General features: G+C 35.7%; 1 protein-coding gene across 2 annotated transcripts in view; it reads right to left on the bottom strand.

The window, feature by feature from the left end:
• The window catches only part of RNF128 (ring finger protein 128), a 114,852-nt gene that overhangs the window by 2,357 nt on the left and 88,267 nt on the right, over positions 1 to 24,228 (bottom strand). For both annotated transcript variants that reach the window (XM_047082142.1, XM_047082141.1), the window contains exons 3-6: positions 10,954 to 11,025; positions 7,871 to 7,953; positions 6,368 to 6,464; positions 5,271 to 5,439 (exon numbers count right to left, since the gene is read on the bottom strand). In XM_047082142.1, the coding sequence (XP_046938098.1) occupies positions 5,271 to 5,439; positions 6,368 to 6,464; positions 7,871 to 7,953; positions 10,954 to 11,025 (421 nt within the window). The remainder of the gene's footprint in view (positions 1 to 5,270; positions 5,440 to 6,367; positions 6,465 to 7,870; positions 7,954 to 10,953; positions 11,026 to 24,228) is intronic.

Genomic DNA, 24,228 nt, shown 5'->3' with positions numbered 1-24,228 from the left:
GTTTAACCAAGGAGGTAAAATATCTATACTGAAAACTTTGATGAAAGATATTGAAGAAAATACAAACAAATGGAAAGATATCCTAGGTTCATGAATTAGAAGAATATTGTTAAAATGTCCATATACCCCAAATCCATCTATAAATTCAATGCAATTCCTATCAAAATTCCAATGGCATTTTTCACAGAAATAACAATCCTAAAATGTATATGGAACTGCAAAGACCCTGGATATCCAAAGCAATTCTGAGAAAGAAGAACAAAGTTGGAGGCATCACACTTTCTGATTTCAAACTATACTACAAAGGTATAGTAACCAAAATAGTATACTGGCATAAAAACAGACACATAGACCAATGGAACAGAATTGAGGGCCCAGAAATAAACCCATGCACATGTAGTCACCTAATATTTGACAAGGGAGCCAAAAACACTCAATGGGGAAAAGCCAGTAAGTGGTGTTGGGTAAACTGGATATTCACATATGGTAGAATGAAAATGGACCCCTATCTTACACCACTCACAAAAATGAACTCTAAATGGGTTAAGGACTTAAACATAAGATCTGAAACCATAAAATCCCTAGAAGAAAACATATGGGAAAAGCTCTTTGACACTGGTCCTGGCAATGATTTTTTGTATAGGACACCAAAGCACAAATCAACAAGGGGAACTACATCAAACTAAAAAGCTTCTGCACAGCAAAAGAAACAATAGAGTGCAGAGGCAACTTACAGAATGGGAAACAATATATAATATCGTATTTATGTATTTGCATATCATATAAAGGATTAATATCTAAAATATATAAGAAACTCATACAATGTAGCAACAAACAACCCCCAAATAATCCAATTAAAATAGGCACTGAAAATAGAAACTGAATATATTTTCTTTTTTTTAAGGTTTATTTGAGAAAGAGAGAGAGAGAGAACACCAGCGAGGAAGGGACAGAGGACCCGAAGTGGGCTCTGTGCTGTTAGTACAGAGCCCAATGTGGGGCTCGATCTCATGAACCATGACATCATGACCTAAGCCAAAGTTGAATGCTTAACCAACTGAGCCACACTGGAGCCCCTGAATAGATCTATTCTCAAAGAATATGTACAAATGGCCAACAGGTACATGAAAAGATGATCATTATCAGTAATCATCAGGGAAATGCAAATCAAAAACACTAATCACCTCATACTTGTTAGAATAGTTACTATCAAAAAGATAAGAGATAAGTGCTGGTAAGGATGTGGAGAAAGGGATCCCAGTGCACTGTTGGTGGGAATGTAAACTGGCACAGCCACTATGAAAACAGCATGGAGGTTCCTCAAAAAAATTAAAAGTATAAGTACCATATGATCCAGCAATTCCAATTTGGGGTATATATCCAAAGGAAATGAAATCACAATCTTGAAGAGATATCTGTACCCCCATGTTCACTGCAGCATTATTCAAAATAACCAAGATATGGAAATATCCTAAGTATCAGTTGACAGATGAATGGATAAAGAAAATATGATACACACACATACACACACACACACACACACACACACACACACACACAGGAATATTATTCAGCCAAGAGAAAGAAGGATGGACCTTGAAGGCATTTATGCTAAATGAAGTAAGACACAGAAAAACAAATACTGCACAATGTCATTTATCTGTGGAGTCTTAAAAACTCAGAAACAGAGAGTAGAATGGTGGTTGCCAGGGGCTAGGAGCAGAGGAGATGGGGAAGTGTTGACCAAAGGGCACAAATGCTCAGCTATAAGATGAATAAGTTCTGGAGATCTAATATATGGCATCATATCTACAGTTAGCAATACTGTATTACATACTTCTAAAAGTTTATATATCATGCTATTTTAACCTTACATGTAGCTACCATCTGTCACCATACAATGTTATTACCACATCATTGACTATGTCCTTATACTGTGTCCTTTATTCCCATGACATATTCATTCCATAACTGGAAGCCTGGATCTCACACTCTCTTTCCTCCATTTTGCCCACCCCCCTGGCTTCTTCCCTATGGCAACCATCACTCTGTTTTCTGTATTTACAGGTCTGATTCTGCTTTTTGTTTGCTTATTCATTTGTTTTTGTAGATTCCACATGAGTGAAATAATATGGTATTTGCCTTTCTTGGTCTGACTTACTTCATTTAGCATAATATCCTTTTGGTCCATCCTTGTCACAAATGGCATCATCTCATCCTTTTTTATAGCTGTGTAATATTCTATTTTATTATATATACCATATCTTCCTTATCCATTTGTCTATTAATGGACACTTAGGTTGCTTCTATATCCTGGCTATTGTAAATAATGCTGCAATAAATGTAAGGGTGCACATATCTTTTGAATTACTGTTTTTGTTTTCTTTGGGTAAATACCCAGTAGTGGAATTATTGGATATACCTGAAAGTTGCTAAGAGAGTAGATCTTAAATACTGTCACCAAACACACACACAAATTTGTAATTATGTGAGGTGGATTTGCTAACCAACCTTACTGTGGTAATCGTTTTGCAATATACAGGTGTGTCAAATCATGCTGTATACCTTAAACTTACACAATGTTATGTGTCAAATATATATCAATAAGTCTGGGGGAAAAAGAGTAAAGGGGAAATGCAATGTGGGATCCTGAGACAGAAAAAGAACATTAGTGGGTCAATGGGTGAAATTTGAGTAAGGTCTCTCATTTAGTTAATAACATTTTATCAGTTAATTTTCTGGTGTTAATAATTATATATGGTTATAGAAGGTGTTAACATTTGAAGAAGTTGGGCAAAGGGTATATGGGTATTATTTGTACTATTTCTGAAACACTTAGCCTGAAACTGAACCAAAATTTAAATTAAAAATTGAAAAACAAAACCTGTGCTTGGGCCCCACCCTTCATGGATTCTGATTTAACCATTCTGGTGTAATGTCCAGGCATCAGTGATATTTAAAGTTTCTCTGAGTGAGTTTTTTAAAAAATCTACTGATTTAAGTTAATTTATTTTGAGGGAGGGAGGGAGGGAGAGAGAGAGAGAGAGAGAGAGAAACAGTGCACAAACGTGGGGGAAGGGCAGAGAGAAAGGGAGAGAGAGAATCCCAAGCAGTCTGTATAGTACAGAGCCCGACGCGGGTCTCAAACCCACAGATTGTGAGATCATGACCTGAGCCATAGTCAAGAACAGGACGCTCAAACAACTGAGCCATCCAGGTGACCTCTGAATGATTTTAATGTGCAGTTAGGGTTAAGAACTAGGGCTTTATTTAGTGGTTCTCAAAGTGTGGTCCCTGGACCAGCAGCCTCAGTATCACCAGAAACAAAACTTCTCAGGCCCTATTCCAAACCCACTGAGTCAGAAACGGGTGGTGGTCCATCTGTTTTAACAAGCCCTCCAGGTGACTTGATGCATACTTTAGTTTTAAAACCAGTGCTCTAATAGAACTTAGTGCCACGATGGAACAAATGGACATGAACTAATCAACTATATGTTTGCAAAGTTATTTAAACCACTATCACCACATTAATAAGTGGCTGATAGGCAAGATACCCACACTAGTAATACATAATCATAGATAAAATTAAATCTATTCTATCTGGTCATTCATTCAACATTTGAGTATCTACTGTGTGCCAGGCTGTTCTAGGTGCTGGGTATATGACAGTGACTAATAAGACACTGTCCCTATCCAAATGTTTTAAAAGTTTTAATACAATTCAGTAAAATAAATGCAATGCCAGAAATTCTGTGAAAGCAGACGGCAGGGCCATACAGGTGAGCCAAAGGAGGCTTTTCAAAGGGGGGTAAGTTTTAAAGGAGGACCAGGAGTTAGACTGGGTTCCCCAATTTCTTGGGAGGAAGAAGTGTGAAAGGAATGGGCAGAGAGAAAACAGTGGCTCAAACTATGACTGTGGAATTAAGGTTGGAAATTAGGAGATGGATTACAGAAAAGGGATATTGAATCAATAAGAAAGAGGAGAGGGAAGGATCTAGGGTCTCCCTAGTTTCTGGTTTGAGGCACCTGATTGGGTGTTACTACCATTTATCCAGATAAAGAATACAGGGGGAGGAATGTTGATCATCATTTCATTTGCTCGTCAAATTCTCTGCAAAAACCGTTCTGCTTACCACCTTGCCTCACAAGAAGAACAGAGCACACAGAGAAGTTGACTGGACCTTTTTAACAAGCCTAAATATAAACTGAATTATCCTGTACACTCTCCCTTATCATCACTGAATTCTATTATCACACAGTTGTGGAAACAAAAAATCACCTGGGGCAAATAGACAATGATTCTCTATTATAGGTAGAATAATCCACTATTAAGGTTCTTATGACTACTCTGTACTCCAAGAAATGTCTTAAGATTAGATTACAAGAAATACAAAGTGCACATTTTGCGTGATGGCACTGCTCTTGACATCTTCAGGAATGATGTCTATGGCACTGATAAGCCTACAGAGGATAAAGGTTTAAGTCATAGGAAACTGAAACTTTGATTAATCATATTAACATTTCGTTTTCTTCTACTTTTAATGCCAGGATTAGGTTATTTCAAAATGAGGATTGAGAACCATCAAACCAACAAAAACCATGAAAAAGGTAGCAGTTAAAGAAAGAAAAAATAATTTGTATGAGGGTCTTCTCTTTCTAAGGGAAAAAAGTAACAAAATTCCCTAAAATTTCTCCACTGGACGGACATTACCAAGTTACAGTATTGATTCACGTGAATTTTGAAAATATATATTCAATTTTAGTTTCTATGGTTTGTTCATTTCATGGTAAATAATCAACAGGTGGCAGCACATATTCTTATACACAGTTTCTAATCTGTGCAAAACATGGGTTCCTGCGAAATCAAGCTTTTGTAAACTGAATTCTATTTTATCATTTCAGGACCCCTCTACCTTAATTTCTGATTGCTCCACAATAAACAACGGCTTCTAAAGTTTGAAGTTTCTCATCAGCCTCTGTAAGTTAATAGCCAATACTTAAATCCATCAGAGAGAAGCTATCCAATAAAAAATATTTTTATTCTGTGAATAATCCTGATGCATTTCATCTGTTTCAGAGACATTTGAATATGTGCATATTGAGTTAAAGTAGGGGTGTATCCTGTACTGCATCACTGTTACTAGAAAAAACCTGGAATGTATTTAATGAATGAAAGGAACAAACACTAAAAAGCAGGAGCACTCTGCCAGGAATATGATCCTCAATGGATCATTTGTGGGGCCCTCCTTGCCCCTCAGCATGGTGCTTACTTGCTGACTGCACGTGTTCTTCCAAAGGTGGCTCATCTGCTCCCTGAACAGAAGCATATCCAGACGATGCAGTCTCACTGCGATTATCCTCTTCATGAGGAGAGGCACTATTTGATATTTCATTGGATACAGGGACTTGTAAAGACACTGGTCCATCTTCAACATCCGCCTTTGGAAAGCATTTGAACTAATTAAAAGACGCTCAGAGTACATGCTTTTCCCTGACATATCATTACAAAGTTTCTTCATAAGTGACTTATTAGAGCAATGCTTCTTAACCTTTTAAGCCTATAATCCCTTTTGATGATCACAAAAATCTCTTGCTGGCCCCAGCCAGAGCAGTTGGAGTAACTGGGTTCAAAATGGGATGAAAGAAGTTATAGGCAGATTGCCTTCACATCTGATGTTCATTTGGGTGATCCCAACACTTCATAATATAATGGCTGGTACAAGGTAGGTACTCCAAACAAAAAAACCCAGAAAACCACTCTGGGTCAAGTTCACCTCCAGCAGTTTCAAAAGGCAGTTTGCTGGCAAAACTCAAAGTCTGATGTTTAGTTAATAGTAATGACTCAATGTCAGTTTCTCACTTTTGACATATGTACCACAGTAATGCAAAATGTTAACAATAGTAAAAACTGGTGAGAGGTATCTGGGAACCCTCTGCATCGTCTTTGCAACTTTTCTGTAAATCTAAAATTATTCATAAATAACAACAACAACATCTCATGCTGTCCCCCAGGGGAACTCAGAATCGGTATCATCTATGTATCTTCTAAAGTCAAGAAACACAGATGCTCATTTAACTACAAGTTTGGTGGCCGTGCAATAATAAGAGAAAAAAATGCAACAGGTATCACAAGCCATCACTTAAAATTCTGACCAAATAATAAGAGGGAAGAAGAAGAAAAATGGAGGTGGTCCAAAATGGCACCTCACTGTCAATATGATGTAAAATAGGTCCAATTTTTGGTATAAATCACAAGTCTGGCATGTTATGTAGCTAAAAATTAGGCATGTTATTTTCCTGAAGGCCCAGGTACATAAATAACTTAAGTTCCTTCACCTAAATAGTTAAATAGTTCAGCAATATTTACCTCAATTCCCAAAGCTTTGAGTATGTCACATTTGCACATGGGGCAAGTTCTGTGTTCTAACAGCCAAGGGTCAACACATGTCTTATGGAAAATATGGCTAGTGAAAGAAAAAAGACACATAATTTGGTTATCAGTTGTGAAATAGCAACAACACTTGGCCTAATATACTAACAGGTTACCCTATATTTTTATTTAGTTTTTCTAACAGATGACTTTTTTCTTTTAAACACACTATTACAGCATTAAAAACTATAAAGGAGCCACAGAAACAAAACTTGGAAATTTCATAATATAGAAGTTTTAAATATAAAAGCCTCATTACCTTAGTTTCAAAAAAACCCCCACTATTTTCAATACTTACTACTTCAAAACTGGCTAAGACATTACCTGACCTAAGACTTGTTCAGTATTTCAGATCGCTATTGTCTTGTCATTCCTTAACTATAAAAATGGCACAGTCATTCTCAATAATAAAGTATAGTACAGAGCACAAGATAATGCTGATACTTTAGGCCATGTGATAAGTTCTAAGAACATCACCATTTAATAGCTAAAAGAAAGAGTGTTAAGAACAGTTTCCAGGAGACGGATAATGAAAAACTAAACAATGAAGACTTCCAAACAGGTGCCCATTGAGATGAATTTTTTTCCTTCAACAGGACTATTAAAATGACTTTAAATTAAATAATCCAGTAAAATACACACACACACACACACACACACACACACACACACACACACACACACTATGGTTATGGTGCTGGCTAGGTTCTTAGTTTTATATGGAACTGGTTTCTAAATTATACCAGATTGTGGAAACTTTATATAATTAGCCTTATACCTATTTCAATGATATTAAAATATAAAGCATTCACCTATATTTAAATGAAAATAAACGCTCTTTCCATACTTTGGCTATTGTTGATAGTGCTGCTATAAACATGGGGGTGCATGTGTCCCTTTGAAACAGCACACCTGTATCCCTTGGATAAATGCCTAGTAGTGCAATTGCTGGGTCCTAGGATAGTTCTATTTTTAATTTTTTGAAGACCCTCCATACTGTTTTCCAGAGATTAGTCAGTCAGAGAAAGACAAAAATCATATGACTTCACTCATATGAGGACTTTAAGAGACAAAACAGATGAACATAAGGGAAGGGAAACAAAAATAATATAAAAACAGGGAGGGGGACAAAACAGAAGAGACTCATAAATAAGGAGAACAAACTGAGGGTTACTGGAGGGGTTGTGGGAAGGGGGATGGGCTAAATGGGTAAGAGGCATTAAGGAATCTACTCCTGAAATCATTGTTTCACTATATGCTAACTAATTTGGATATAAATTTTAAAAAATAAAAAATAAAATTAAAAAAAATGAAAATGAATAAAAAATGAAAATAAACCAAATACCTCAATTTGGAAACATTCAAAATAGTTTCCCCCATTATAATCATTTCAATAAACCAGATATTTTTACTGATGATATAAAAGAAAATCAAACTTACTTGCAGGTTAAGATGCGCACCAAATCATTTGGTTTATATAGTTCAATACACACAGCACAACTATCTCCATCAGGGCCAATTTCCTATGAGCAAATAGTTATTGTTACTCTGATGGATAAGAAAAAATACATTAAACTACAGAGCAAGATCACAATATATATGTATTTAAATTGCATAGATTCTTTCAAAAAGTGATTTAAAATTATTTAGACTTAATTGGAATCTAAAAATGGTCAAATTTATAGAAACAGTAGAAAAGTGGTTGCCAGGAGCTGGAGGATGGGGGAAATAGGGAGTAGATGGTAAAACGTGTACAAACTTTCAGATATAATACGAATAAGGTCTGAGGATCTAATGTAAAACATTGTGACTATCATTGATAACACTCTTATACAATTGAAATTTGAAAATAATTTAGACTTAAAAAAGGTAAGAAAATAGAGTCAACCAAAAGAGGAACAGTACAAAGAGGAACAGGTAGCAGTGATTTGAACAAATGCATGCTGTTAATTGGTGTTAGAATTCAAATGTCATTTGTACAAGTTCTAAAGCTATGCTCCCAATTTCAGAAAAATGAAGGTATAATTCACATGCAGCAAAATTCGCAGTTTTTAGTATAGAGTTTTGCAAGTGTGGACAAATATGCCGTCACTTAATCTTCACCACAATCAAGATATAGGATACTTCAATTACCCCAACAAATTCCTCTATGTGTCTTTGTAATTAACTGCTACTTTCACTCACCCCCACCGTCTGGCAAACACATGGATTTTTCAGTTCCTATACTTTTTTGCTTTTCTTGAGTGCCATATAAATGGAATCGTGTATTATACTGCCTTTTAATTTGGCTTCTTCCACTTAACACAATACATTTAAGACTCATGCATATTATTGTATCAATAGGGTCCTCCCCCACCACACACACACCCTTTTTTACTGCTAAATAGTATTCCATGATATGGATGTGCCACAGTTTAGTTATCCATTTACCATTTGAAGGACATTTGGGTTCTTTCCAGTTTTTGGTAAATATGAGTAAAGCAGCCATGAACAATTATGTGTAAATTTTTATTTGAACATGTTTTTTTCCCTCTAGGTTAACTATCTAGCAGTGAGATTGCTGGGTTCTTCAGAAAGGGTTATTTTTTACTTCATAAAGAACTGCCAAATTGTCTTCCAGACTAGCTATACATTGTATTCTTACCAGCAAATCCGTAAGAGTTCAGTTGTTCCACAACTGGCCAGTGCTTGGTTATTGTCAGGTGTACTAGTTTTGCCATTTTAATGAATGTGTTGTAGTACCTCATTATGATTTTAACTCACATTTGCCTAATGACTAATGATATTGAGCATCTTTTCATGTGCTTTTTTGCCATCCATATATTTTCTCTGGTAAATGTCTGTTTCACCATTTTTCAGTATGCTGTTTGTTTTCTTACTACTGACATTTGAGAGTTCTTTATATATTCTAGATATAGTCCCTTATCAGCCATGTAATTTGCAAATATTCTGTCTCAGTCTGTGACTTGTATGTTCATTCTCATAACAATGTCAAAGAACAAAGGTTCTTTATTTTGACAAAGTTAGATTTCTTTCTTTTCTTTAATGGATTTGTTTTTGCTGTCTTATCTAAGTAATCTGTGCCTAGCCCAAGTCTTGAAGATATTTTTCTCCAAAGTTTTCTTCTAAGAATTTCATGGTTCTAGGTTTTATATTTAGGTCTGTGATCCATTTTGACTTAAATTTTACAGACAGTATGAAGTATGAATTGAGGTTCATGGTTTTTGCATAAAGATACCTAATCATTGCATATGGAGAGCCAACAATTGACTACCCTTGCTTCATTGAAGTGCCTTTGTAACTTTGTTGAAAATCAACTGACCATATACATGTGGGTCTTCTCCTGGACTCTCTTCTATTCCCTTGATCTAAAGGTCTAGCCTCTCTCCAATACCACACTATATTGTCTATTGTATCTTCAAAATAATTCTGAAAATTAGGGAAATGTGAGTCATCCAAATTTGTTCTTCATTATAACGACTGTTTTGGTTATTCTAGTTCTTTTGCTTTTCCATATAAACTTAGCACCAACTTGTCAATAAATACAAATGATCCCACTAGGATTCTGATTGGAAGTGCACTGAATCTATAGATTAGTTTGGGGGGATTTGACATCTTAACAACAGTGAGTCTTCTGACCCATGAATATGGCATATCTCTCCATTTTTTTGGTCCTTTGATTTCTTTCATTGGTGTTTTGCAGTTTTCAGCATATAGATCGTGTATGTATTTTGCAAGATTTATACCTAAGTACTTAATGGTCTGAGTGCTATTATAAATGGTAATTATTATTTCAATAAGCTCTATAGTTATTTTTATAGGTATCTTTGATATATGTTTTACACACCAATGGCAGTTTTAACTGTCCTAAATCTAAAACTGTTCAAGTAAAGTTGCACTGAGGAATTGTGTTAGTTCCCTGTTTTTGCTATAAAAAATTATCATAACTTAGTGTCTTAAAATAACACAAATTTATTTTTTTATTGTTCTGGAAATCAGAAGCCTAAAAGTCAATGTTTTGGCAGTGCCATGTACCTTCTGGAGGCTTCAGGGGGATAATCCATTTCCTCACCTTTTCTAGCTTCTAGAAGCTGGCTGTATTCCTTGGCTCATGACCCCTTTCTGGCATCACTATAACCTTTTTGCTTCCTTGGTCACATATTCTACTGTACTGCAGTCCAATCTCCCTTTTTCTTCCTCTTATAACAACACTGTGATTATGTTTAGGAGCTACCTGGATAATCCAGGATAATCTCCTCATCTCAAGATCCTTAACTTAATTTTATCTGCAAAGTCCTTTCTACCATATTAGGTAATATTTACAGGTTCCAAGGATTAAAACCTAGATATCTATGGAAGCCACTGGTCATTACTCAGCCTACTTCAAGTATCAAATAGATTAAAAAAAGTCAATAAGATTTATAAATTCCAATGAAAAGCATACTTCGGAAGAACATTTTGTTTTAACAATAACTTGGTAGCATTGCTTTAAAACAAACAGGATTTAAAAGTCATAAATGTACCTTGTCTCCTTGTTTCAGTGTACGCAGTTGAAGCCTTCCAATAGCTTTTTTAGCATCTGCCTTTAGTTGTCTCTGCAATATAAAAATCATATTAGAAAAAATATTTTTAAAAGAAATATGGTGAAAAAGGGAGAGAGGATTAATAAATATTTTTCAGGTACAATTATAAATAACATTTTTAATGATAATTTAATTATCCATAATAAATGTCCCACTTATCAGGCAGAATTTTCAAATTACTGAAACTTTTCACTTATGTTTCCCTACGTTCTTAAATAGTACCTTTGGATTACAATGACAAAACTACTATTGCAATAACCCAATGACAAAGCTACTATTGCAAATGGATTCAGATGTATGAATTTTCAAAGCACTTCCTATTTTCAACCTTAGAGTATCTTAAAATGCATCTTTTCCCATTTCTTTTTTGAATTGTGTCTTATTTGTAAAAAGTGTACAGGATTTGTATTCAAATGGACCTAGATTCAAAATATGACTTTGTCACTTACTAAATGAATAGTCCTGGACAGGTGATTGATTAAATCTTTAAACTTGTTTAATCACCTATACCATGCAGATAATACCAATCCTTACAGTGTTATTTGGTATTAGGGGGAAAATTGCTGTTTATAACCACTACTGCCTTATAAGAAGGGTAGAGTCTGATAAAGTAGTAGTAAGTCTTTCTTGTTTCACTGAACATATATGTACCTGAGTCTAGATATGAGAAAGCAAGCCCCAGACTCATTTAGGGACTAAGGACTAAAATATGCATACTTGGATCAGAAATGAAATTGGGAATTCAAGATGGTAGCATAGGAAGATCCTGAATTCACCTCCTCCCATAGACACAACAAATTAGTTGTATGACATATGGAATAATTTCCTTCGAAAAAGAGCTGAAAACTAAATAAAAAGAGCCCCCACAATAAAGGATAAAAGAGTAGCATCAAAATGGGTGAGACAGAGACATAGTCTCATCAAAAACGGACAAAACAAAACACAACAAAACAAAACCCACCCCAGATACAGTGATCCACAATTGAGAGGAATCTCAAACATATGGAACTTTTCCCTAAGAAGCAAGGGGTCTATGCTTCACATCAGGCACCCCAGCCCCTAGATCTTGCATAGGCAAGACAAGCCCCCAAAGTGCCTGGCTTTGAAAACCAACAGGGATTAGTTTCAGGAAAACCATTAAAATAGAGAACAGAGAACCCTCTCTCAAAGGGCTCAATGCACAGACTCACTTACCATTTGAACCATTGTAAAAATATCAGCTTTAAGTGTGTGCCAGAGAGCCAGAAAATTTGTTGGGACTCAATCTGAGGATGGAGACACTGGCAAGTGCCATTTTTGATAACTCACTCTAACTTGCTAATGCTGGTACTGGCAGTGACATTTTAGAACTCTTCCTCTAGCCTGTTGGTGCTAGATGGTACACCCCACTGAGGGCCCTGCCCACCCCCATGCCAGAGCTGTGGCCCCACCAAAGCAAGCAGTAATGCCCAGCTCACACAGGCATCGTCCCTCGAGCCTGGTGGAGGTGGCCAGGGGGATAGCACTGCTGAGCTCTATGGGACATCTCCTACACAAGATCACTCCATCAAGTCTGGGAAAGGTAGTTGATTTGCATAATACAGAGAAATAAATACAGAACATCAGGCAAAATGAGAGGAATATGTTCTAAATGAAAGAACAAGGTCCAGGAACCCCAGAGAGTTCCAAATAAGACAAACACAAAGAGATACACACCAAAAACAAAACCAAAACCAAAACCACTATAATTAACATGGTAAAAATTAAAGAGAGAATCTTAAAAGAGGCAAGAGAATAACCAACTTGCTACCTACAGGGGAAGCCCCATAAGTCTACGAGCAGATTTTTCACCAGAAACTTTGCAGGCCGGAAGGGAGTGGTATGACATATTTAAGTGCTGGAAGCAAAAAAAATTTCCAAGCAAGAATTCTCTACCCAGCAAGGTTATCATTCAGAATTGAAGGGGAGATTAAGAGTTTCTTAGATAAGTAAAAACAGAACAAGTTTGTCAACCATTAAATCAGCCTTACAAGAAATGTTAAAGGGACTTCTTTAAGCTGAAAAGAAATGGCACTAATCAATAGAAAATTTACGAAAGTAATAATCTCTCTGGAAAAGGTAAGTACATGGTAAAGAGAGCGGATTAATCACTTATAAAACAAGTATAAGATTAACAGACAATAGTAAATTTAAGACTATAGTAATTATTTAAGGGTTGCATAGAACAAAAAGATGTAGAATGTGACAAAGACATAAAATGGGGGGGGGACTAAAAATGTGAAGTTTTGAAATGTGTTCAAATTTAAGTTCCTATCAACTTAAAACCTACCATTATATACACATTATGTTACATACAAACATCATGGTTACCACAAGGCAAAAACTTTAGTAAATACACTAAATAAGAAAGAAACCTAGGGGCACCTGGGTGGCTCAGTTGGTTGAGTGTCCAACTCTTGATTTAGGCTCAGGTCATGATCTCATGGTTTGTGAGATCAAGCCCTGTGTCCAGCTCTGTGCTGACAGCACGAAGCCTGCTTGGGATCTCTCTGCCCCTCCCACACTTGTGTGCTCTCTTCCCTTCTCTAAACAAACAAACATTTTTTTTAAAAAGAAAGAAAGAAATTTAAATATAACACTAAAGAAGCCCTTAAACCACAAGGGAAGAGAAAAAGAAGAAAGAGAAGAAACTACAAAAAAGCCAGAAAACAAGTAACAAAATGTCAATAAGTCAATATCTATCAATAATTACTTTAAATGTAAAACGGACTAGATTCTAAAATCAAAAGGTACAGAGTGGGTGAGTGGATAAAAAAAAGACCCAACTTTACACTACCTACAAGAGACTCACGTCAAAAGTAAAGAGACTGAAGGTGAAGGGACAGAGAAAGATATTCCATGCAAATGGAAATGAAAAGAAAGATGGTGTAGCTATACTCATACCAGACAAAACAGACTTTAAAACAAAGACTGTAAAAAAGACAAAGAAGGACATTACGTAAAGGGGCCAATCCAGCTAGAAGATATAACATTTACAAATATATATATATATATATATATATATATATATATATATATGCACCCATCACAGAAGCACCAGCATATATAAAGCAAGTATTAACAGACCTAAAAGGAGAAATTGACAGCAATACAATAACAGTAGAGGACATTAACACTCCATATACATCACTGTATAGATCATCCAGAGAGAAAATCAATATAGAAACATCAGCCTTAAACAACACATCAGACCAGATGGGCTTGATAGATATATACAGAACATTCCATCCAAAAGCAGCAGAATATACATTCTTGTCAAGTGCACATGAAACATTCTCCAAGATAAATTACATGTTGTATCACAAAACAAGTCTAAAATTCAAGAAGATTGAAGTCATATCAAGCATCTTTTCCAACCATAATGGTTATAAAACTAGAAATCAATTAAAGAAAAGTGGAGGGGCGCCTGGGTGGCTCAGCTGGTTAAGCGTCTGACTTTGGCTTGGGTCATGATCTCACGGTTCATGAGTTCAAGCCCCACGTCGGGCTCTGTGCTGACAGCTCGGAGCCCTGAGCCTGCTTGGGATTCCGTGTCTCGCTCTCTCTCTGCCCCTCCCCTGCTCACACTCTGTCTGTCTGTCTGTCTCTCTCTCACAAATAAACATTTAAAAAAATGGAAAAAACACAAAAATGTAGAAATGAAACATACTACTGAACAACCAATGAGTCACTAAAAAAAAAAAATCAAAGAAAAAACATACCTAGAGACAAATGGAAACAGAAATACAACATACCAAAACCTATGTGATGCAACAAAAGCAGTTCTAAGAGGGAAATTCACGGTAATATAGGCCTACTTCAAGAAACAAGAAAAATCTTAAATAAACAATATAACTTTAAACCTTAAAGAAACTAGGGAAAAAAAGGAACAAAGACTAAAATTAATAGAAGGAAGGAAATAATAAAGATCACAGTGGAAATAAATGAAACAGAGACTAAAAAGATAGTAGAAAAGATCAATAAAACTAATAAAACTTTTCAGAGACGTTTCTCTGAAAAGATAAACAAAACTGATAAATGTTTAGCTACGCAACCAAGAAAAAAAAGAGAGAGGGCTCAAGTAAATAAAATCAGAAATGAAAGAATTTACAACTGATACCACAGAAATACAAAGGATCATAAGAACTACTACAATTATATGCCAGAAAGTTGGGAAAACCTAGAAGAAATGGATAAATTCCAAGTAACACACAACCTTCCAAGTCTGATTATGAAGAAAATAGAAAACCTGAACAGACCAATTCTCTAGTAAGGAGATTAAATCAGTAATCAAAAACCTCCCAACAAACAAAAGGACAGGACCAGATGATTTCACTGGTGAATTCGACCAAACATTCAAAGAATATTTAATACTTATGCTTCTCAAACTCTTTCAAAAATTGAAGAGAAAGGAACACTTCCAAACTCATTTTACGAGACCAGCATTACCCTGATACCAAAACCAGACAAGGATACCACATAGAAAATTACAGGCCGATATCTTTGATGAACACAGATGCAAATATCCTCAACTAAACATTAGCAAAGTGCATTTAACAATACATTAAAAAGATCATTTAGCACGATCAAATATGACTTACTTCAGGGATACAAGAATGGATCAACATCTGTAAGTCAATCAACATGATGCACCACATTCATAGAATGAAGGATAAAAATCATGACCATCTCAGTAGATACAGAAAAAGCATTGACAAAATTCAACATCCATCTGATAAAAACTCTCAACTAAGTGGGTATAGAAGGAATGTATCTCAACATAATAAAGGCTATCTATGAGAAACTCGCAGCTAACATCATACTCAATGGTGAAAAAACTGAAAGCTTTTCCTCTAAGATCAGGAACAAGACAAGGATGCCCACTCTCGCCACTTTTATTCAATGTAGTATTGGATGTCCTAGCCACAGCAAAAAGGTAAGAAAAAGGAATAAAATGCATCCAAATAGGAAAGGAAGTAGGAAAACTGCAGATGACATGATACTGTATATATACAACCCTGAAGTTTCTCCCAAAAAACTATTAGAAAAAATGAATTCAGTAAAGTTGTAGAATATAGAATCAATATACAGAAATCTGTTACATTTCTACACACTAATAATGAACTATCATAAAGAGAAATTAAGAAAGCAATCCCATTTACAATTGCATCAATAACAATAAAATACCTAGGAATAAATTTAACCAAGGAGGTAAAAAAACCCTGTACACTGAAAACTATAAGATGAAAGAAGCTGAATAAGACAAAAATAAAGGAAAGATATCTCATGCTCTTGGATTGGAAGAATTAATATTGCTAAAATGACCATACTACTCAAAGCAACCTATAGATTCAATGCAATCCCTATCAAAATTCCAATCCATTTTTCACAGAACTGGAACAAATAATTCTAAAATCGGTATGCAACCACAAAAGATCCCAAATATCCAGGGCAATCTTGAGAAAGAAGAACAAACCTAGAGGTATCACGCCCTCAGAGTTCAAACTATACTACAAAGCTATATAGTAATCAAAACAGTATGGTATTGGCATAAAAACAAAGATCAATAGAACAAAATTGAGAGCTCAGAAATAAATCCATACATATGCAGACAATTTATGACAAAGGAGCCAAAAATATATAATGGAGAAAGGACCTTCTCTTCAATAAATGGTGCTGGAAAAATTTGACAGCCATATGGAAAAGAATAGAAACTAAACCACTATCTTACACCATACACAGAAATTAAAATAGATTAAAGACTTGAATGTAAAACCTGAAACCATAAAATTCCTAGAAGATAGCATAGGCAGTAAGCTCCTTGACATCAGTCTTAGTGATATGTTTGTAGATCTGACTCCAAAGTTAAGGAAAACAAAAGCAAAAATAAACAAATGAGACACATCAAACTAAAAAGTTCTGCACAGCAAAGGAAAGCATCATCAAAGCAAAAAGGCAACTTACTCAATGGGAGAAGATATTTGCAAATCACATATTTAATAAGGGGTTAATAGCCAAAATAGAGAAAAAAGTTCTACAATTGAACAATAAAAAACTGAACAACCTAATTTAAAAAGGGAACAGAGGTTCTGAATAGACATTTTTTCCAAAGAAGACATACAGATGGCTAACAGGCACATGAAAAGATGTTCAATATCACTAATTATTAGAAAAATGCAAACCAAAACCACAATGAAATATCACCTCACACCTGTTACAATGGCTATTATCGAAAAGACAAGAAATAAATGTTAGAGAGGATGTGGGAATATAAGCTGATGTAGCCACTAGGAAAACAGTATAGAAGTTCCTCAAAAAGTTAAGAATAGATCTACTGTAAGATCTAGCTGCTCCAATTCTGGGCATTTATCCAAAGAACACGAAATCAAATCACTAATTCAAAGAGATACATACATCCCTATCTTCAATGCCACATTATTTACAATAGCCAAGATATGGAAACAACCTAAATGTCCATCAGTAGATGAATGAATAGAGTATGTGGTTGGTACACACACACACACACACACACACACACACACACACACACACAGGAAGACTATTCAGCCATAAAGAATGAAATTTTGGGGCGCCTGGGTGGCTCAGTCAGTTAAGCGTCTGACTTCAGCTCAGGTCACGATCTCACAGTCCGTGAGTTCGAGCCCCGCGTCAGGCTCTGGGCTGATGGCTCAGAGCCTGGAACCTGCTTCCGATTCTGTGTCTCCCTCTCTCTCTGCTCCCCCCTCTGCCCCTCCCCGTTCATGCTCTGTCTCTCTCTGTCTCAAAAATAAATAAACGTTAAAAAACAAATTAAAAAAAAAAGAATGAAATTTTGCCACTTACAATAACATGGATGGATCCTGAGAATATTATGCTAAGGGCACCTGGGTGGCTCAGTCAGTTGAGCGTCTGACTTTGGCTCAGGTCATGATCTCACAGTTCAAGAGTTTGAGCCCAGCTTCAGGCTCTGTGCTGACAGCTCAGAGCCTAGAACCTGCTTTAGATTCTGTGTCTCCCTCTCTCTCTGTCCCTCCCCTGCTCGTGCTCTCTGTCTCTCTCAAAAATAAACATCTAAAATTATTTTTAGAAAGAGAGAATATTATGCTAAGTGAAATAAGTCAGGCAGAGAAAGACAAATACCCTATGATTTCACTCATATGTGGAATCTAAGAAAAAAACCAAAATAATATAAAAACAAACTCAGATACAGAGAAGAGATTGATGGTTACCAGAGGGAAAGGGGTTGGGCAAGATGGGCAAAGGGGGTCAACTGAATGGTGATGGATGGTAACTAGGCTTTGGTGGTGATCATTTTGTAGTACATACAGATGTCCAATTATGTTGTACACCTAAAAGTTAAAGTTATATACCAATTTGACCTCAATAAAAACACAAGAAGTGAAGTTAGGGTATAGGGGGAAATCTAAAATGTAAGGGAAAGGTAAGAAAGAATCAATGAAAGGCTGTCCCTCTTTGTGGGGTGAACAGCTAAAAGGAAAAAAAATCCCAGGTAGTAGGAGATATTTGGTGTTAATTTAAGATTACTTGTAATCCTGCAAATAAATCCTTTCTTCCCCTTCAGTAAAATCTACTACATACATGAATGCCTCAAGTGAATATAATACATGAGTAAATTGAATAAAAGGCTAGGTTTCACACTTGGGTGAATGCTGTTTGGAACAGAGACACAACATGTGCAGCATGGCAAGATGATAAGCAATCTTCCTATTTTCTACTGTAAAATGAACTTAGTAGAAATTCAGCAAACAGTAGGTACTCCGAACCAGAGATCATTGTGAATATGTACCTCTATCCCCAGCAGGGAAACCCCCAGCTAACATGAAGAATATGTGGAAATCAGAGATAATGTAAGTTAAGAATTCAGTATAATGTCTGGCATATAGCAGACACTAAATAAAATGTTGATTAAATGAAAATATAAACTACTATTCGTCAATAAGTCTAACAGGTTCTTGTAACATATTTATAAATATCTGTAGCAAATATATTTTGGAAAGGAATAATCCATGAGTAAAGGTATATATGAGGACATTCCTTAATGCCTAAACCTGCCTCTATATAAAGTATTTTGTGAAAGGTATTTGGCTTAATGCCAAGGAGATTCCTAGACAAACTATTTCTTTGCTGTCTCAGGAACAGCTGAAACTTCTGAGCTTGTTACCTGAGTAGCAGATCTAGCTTAACAGAAACAGTTAACAGGAAGGCCTAGCTAGTCCTTTGAAGGAAAGATGGTAATCAAGACCATTTCACTCCCACTTTGGGACTTAATTGTGAGTTAACTCAAAAGGGCAATTCAGTGATGGTACTTTATTTTATGCACACATATTTTCTGTCCTGTTACCTGCATCATAAGTAAATAATAGGGGGACAGTGAAAGTAAATGAGGTACACTTAGGATCTTTAGAGCTGGAAGAACTCTTAGAAATCACCTACCCTGATATCTGATGGATAAGAAAACTGATGTCTACTGCCTTGCTCAAAATCTCAGAGTTGGTTAGTGTAGGTCCCATTGAAGCCTGGAGTTAAGTGTTCCCTTCCCTAATATCAAGGTAGTTGTCTTTTTTTTTTTTTTTTTTTTTTTTTACCGTAGCTTGCACTAGGAAGCTAGTACTACTATTTCCTTATATTTATGTAGTTATTTTATAATTTAAAAAGTTATTTTATAATTTAAAATTAAAATCTGTTACCTCATTTAATCCCAACAACTCCTTGAAGGAGATTAACATCCCCATTTTAGAGATGAGTAAATGGAGGCTTGAAAAAGTTAAATAACTCATCCAAAAGGGAATGCAACCTCTAAATGATAGAGCTGTTACTGGGACTTTGCTCTTCATACTTCAAGATTCCATTACAATACGTCTACAACTCAGCTGCTTTCTGAAGCTTTTCCAACACCTGGATTCTAAGATCTATGAAACTGTGGCCAGTCCTTATAGTGAACAATCAGTATGCCCAAGGGTCCTGGCACTGGCCTAGACTTCCAAACATCAGTACTTTCTTTTCACATAGATCATAAGCTATTTAGAAACCTAGATGTGAACACTGCAAATGGTTAAAAAAAAGAGCTAACAAGAAAAACAGGCAAAGAAAAAAAATGTAGTTGATGATAAGTCTTTGACAATCATTTTGCATTTTGTCTTTAGAGCACTTCTGATTTAAACAAGCTCTGTGACACAATCAAGGAATTGCACTCACTAGGAGGTGATACATCTCTAGAGTATTTACTTGAGTCTACGTAGTCTGTTTTCTCATTCCAAAATATTCAACACAATATAAATGCTTGAGTCTCCAGTGTGAGTGCTTATTAATTTATTAGGAATGAATGTTAAATATATAACTTTCTTTAACCATATCAAAGACTAATGTAAATTTGAGGGATGGCCTCAAAGGCAAGCTCTAAATGTAATGTCCAAGTCTATGCTTATGAGAATAGAACTCACATTATAGAGAAATGCTAAAAAAAAGTTGAGGGACTATAAAAATACAGGGCAAAATCCAAGATGCCAGAGGATCCTAGGCAAGGGACTTGATTTTGAAGGATCTGTAAAAGACTTGCATAATAGTATAAACCCATGTTTATTAAAGCAGCTCTGGAATAAAAACAAGTCCTTTAAAAGGAAATGTGGGTAATTCCAATAGCTCCTACTGAGCTTTTATAACGAAAAGCAAAGCCATTTTCTTTAAACATGGATGTGAGAATCATCATTTTGATAAGAAGCACAAACTATGTTTTAGAGCCTGAATGAGGGTCACTCACAAAACTGCCAGTCCTCAAAATAGTTCAGTCACACTGACAGCAAGAGTTTCCAAGATACATTCATTCCTCTAAAAACTGAAATCTGAGAACAACATTAAGATCAAGCAGTTTATGTTAAATACATATGTTTGGATATATTACTTAAGTCAAACTTCTTGGGTGCCCAAATATGTTTCCACATTTAAAGACAATGTGCCCAATACTAACTGTAATTTGTATTCTATTCCTTAAAAAGAATTCCTTAAAAAGAACTTTAAGCATGTATCTAGTTTTTTATACAAATTTCTCTGGACACTTTTTAAATGTCTTGCCACCATTTCAGAATTCCCTCCTACCTTATAAATTCCAATAGCTCATTGTTTCTACCTCTTATCATATTCTGTAATTGTACTATTCATGTGTCTTTCCTACTAGGTTGTGAGTAGCTGGAGGAGTGGGGCTTAAACATTTAAAAATTTTTCCATAAAACCTAGTAATTGCTCAAAGAATAGCTTCTGAATTTACAAAATCAAAACAGATTGTCGCAATTTTCTCATCCAAGTCACACTTGTACTCATTAAAAGCCTCTACTCTGCTAAATTTGGGAAAAGAAAGGTTTCAGGAACAGGTATTAGCCTCTACCGTGTGTCAGGTGCAACCCTAAGCTTTTTACATGTGTCATCTTGTTTAATCATTAACAGCCTTATGGAATAGGTATTTTAATACCCAAGTTTTATAGACAAGAAAAGGTTCAGAAGCTTGACTAAAGTCCAGGCAGCTGGTTAGTTGCAGAGCTGTGATTTAATTCAAGCCCAGGTTCTATCTGGCTTTAAAGCCCATGACCTCTCCACTATAGTACACTGCCTCCATTGTGTAATAGCAAAGAAGCCTTTAAAAAGGCTTCACATTCTTTGTGAAGAAGATAAATGAAAGAAAAAAACCCTCAAAGTCAGCTATTATCCAATCTTCAAATCCTTCCTAAATTCACTACTTACTGTGATTTGGGGAACTTTTTTAAGCAAATATTTTATACCAACAGACTCTCCCTGCCTCCTCTCCAATCCTAAGAGATACCTGGTCTAAGAATATTTGGCAAGAGACGAAGACTAATCCAAAAAAGCTTGGTTGTCAGCCATTTTTCTTAACAGAAACTTAATGTCATTACTCTATTCAAAAACTGTGATCGTTCTAGTCACTGAAGAATCTCATCTATATAGTTTTCTTAGTTCTGAGTGAGACTGTATTTGGGCTGGAAATGAAAAGCCAAGCCAATTATCACCAGATATTCCAACATTCAATTTTTAAAGTGTAAACTCAAAGATATCCTACCTAGTTTATTTGTGTATTTACATCCAATTAAGTAAAATAAATGTTGCAGGCTGGTGATTGATTTGTCAGCCTGGCTTTTGGTCCCAAGGCATTCAAGCTTTTAGCATAACTGAAACCCACATGAATAACACTAGGCATGGAGTCAAACCTAATTACTTGATGGGGGGGCAGGGTGTGCAAAAGCAAGAAAGGAGAGTGGATGTAAGCAAACTAGATTTTCCTGCTTTAAGTCATCACTTCTTTTAAATAAAATTTTTCATAAAAAGTTTGACTCAGAATTTATAGAACAGAATACTTAAAATCAAGAATTATGGTAACAGGATTCTTTTCCTCAGATCTATTCCTTTGAACAAAATCAATGTCTGAGTCATGTGGCTATTCAGATATATGAGAACTGAAAGACTCTATTTTTTCAATGAAAATCTATGCATATTGTTTTAATGAAGTATTCCTAAAGGAAAGAGGAGGTACAGGCTATAAAGCAGTTTCTTATAAGTCTATGGAACTATAGAGATGGGGATAAATAGGAGTACAGACTACTTGCCTGGAGGTGATCACTGTGAACAGTGTGAGGAAATGCACTGTAAGGAAGAGTGGTGAGGAAATGGGGAATTTGACCCAGTAGATAGGTTATGACTCAGATTATTGCATTAAAAAAAGGCAATCAAAACCTTTAGAATTAGTGATATAAAAATAAAATTAGAGAAAGTGAATATAAAATAATCCTGAGACCCATTATAAGAGCTTCCTTTTGTTCAATGAGAGCTAGAGAAAGTCTATAAAACTAAGTCCTACTGAGAGAATAATTTGTTTAATCTGCTCTTCTAACATAAAGCCAAACAATGGTTTTGTAAAAGGCTCTAATAAGTCTTCAGGTAGGAACAGATACATACAAACACACCCACTGCAAATGTGTGTATTGACAGTGGTACAGTATGCGACACCTGATAAGTCTTCCAGTTTACTTCATGAACTAGTAGAGAAAACCTAATGTAACCAGAAATACTTCAGATATTTTTAGTCATGCTTTAAGTTGAAGGACAAATTTTAAGATATTAATGTAGCTTAGTGAGACCACATGTGAGTCCACAAAGGAGTGCTATCTCTTTGGTAGCAAACTACAAAGACATGTGTGACATATCTTTGCCCAGGGAACCAACTGGAGTCTCAGGGTTTGAGACTCAGATTGAGGCTGGTCACTAGGTAATCCTGCTAGTAACTGGCCATGCTGCCTGACACTCAGGACCCCAACAATGAAAATAGGTGCATATCATCCATCTTTACTGCCGTGCCTGGCAACCATGACAAGCTGGCACAACATGGTCCATTGCTCCAGGTGTGTATAACAAAATCATCAATAACGAACATAAAGAACACTTTGAGGGCCACATTCCCAGGGTTGGCCAAAGGCCAATCATGGTTCCCTTGGAGACTGGCAAGGAGTAAGCAACCAGATGTACTATGCTATTTCTTACTTCATAATCCATCCCCTATCTCTTGATCAAGGTCTTTTTAATAACAAAATAGTCATAGTTATTTGGACTTCTGCAATTAGTACAGCATTTATACATAAGGTGCAGTAAGGATAACAGAAGCACACCTAATACTTGCAGAAGCCAGTGAAGGGTGTAAATAGGATTCTTTTAATGTATAAGACAATTTCAGGCATCTTTATGTTGATGTGCCAGTTTAATTATCTGTTTACTTCCTTATTCTATGACTACTTGAACTTTGTGATAAACTTATAGTGTCATTTAATGTAATAATGGAATTAAATCTAATTCTTCCTCAGGCTAATCACTCTCCATTGGTATCATATCCTTTGGAGGTTTTAATTCAGTTTCCCAATACATATGACTATCACATGATTTATTTATATCAGGTAGTTGAATTTCACTAACAATACTGGTATTACACCATATCACAATATGGTTATGATGCAGTTAGGTTTGGTCACAAAATAAACCAGGAAGTATCACTGAAGTGTTTACTAAACCTTCCTAGAAGAACTGCTCTTTGCCCACATATTAGATATTATTATGGACAAGTGTTGTCACCAGTGAGGATGATTCTGTCATTTCTAGGTTCCATGTTAGCTGAGGACAAAGTCA

This window comes from Lynx rufus, unplaced genomic scaffold, assembly GCF_022079265.1.
Source record: "Lynx rufus isolate CCGP_SWC_20201006 ecotype Redwood Valley unplaced genomic scaffold, mLynRuf1.p SCAF_19, whole genome shotgun sequence".
In the NCBI taxonomy this organism is placed as follows: Eukaryota; Metazoa; Chordata; class Mammalia; order Carnivora; family Felidae; genus Lynx; species Lynx rufus.
Note: the sequence above shows the minus strand (reverse complement) of the source record. Positions and strands in the feature narration are given on the sequence as shown.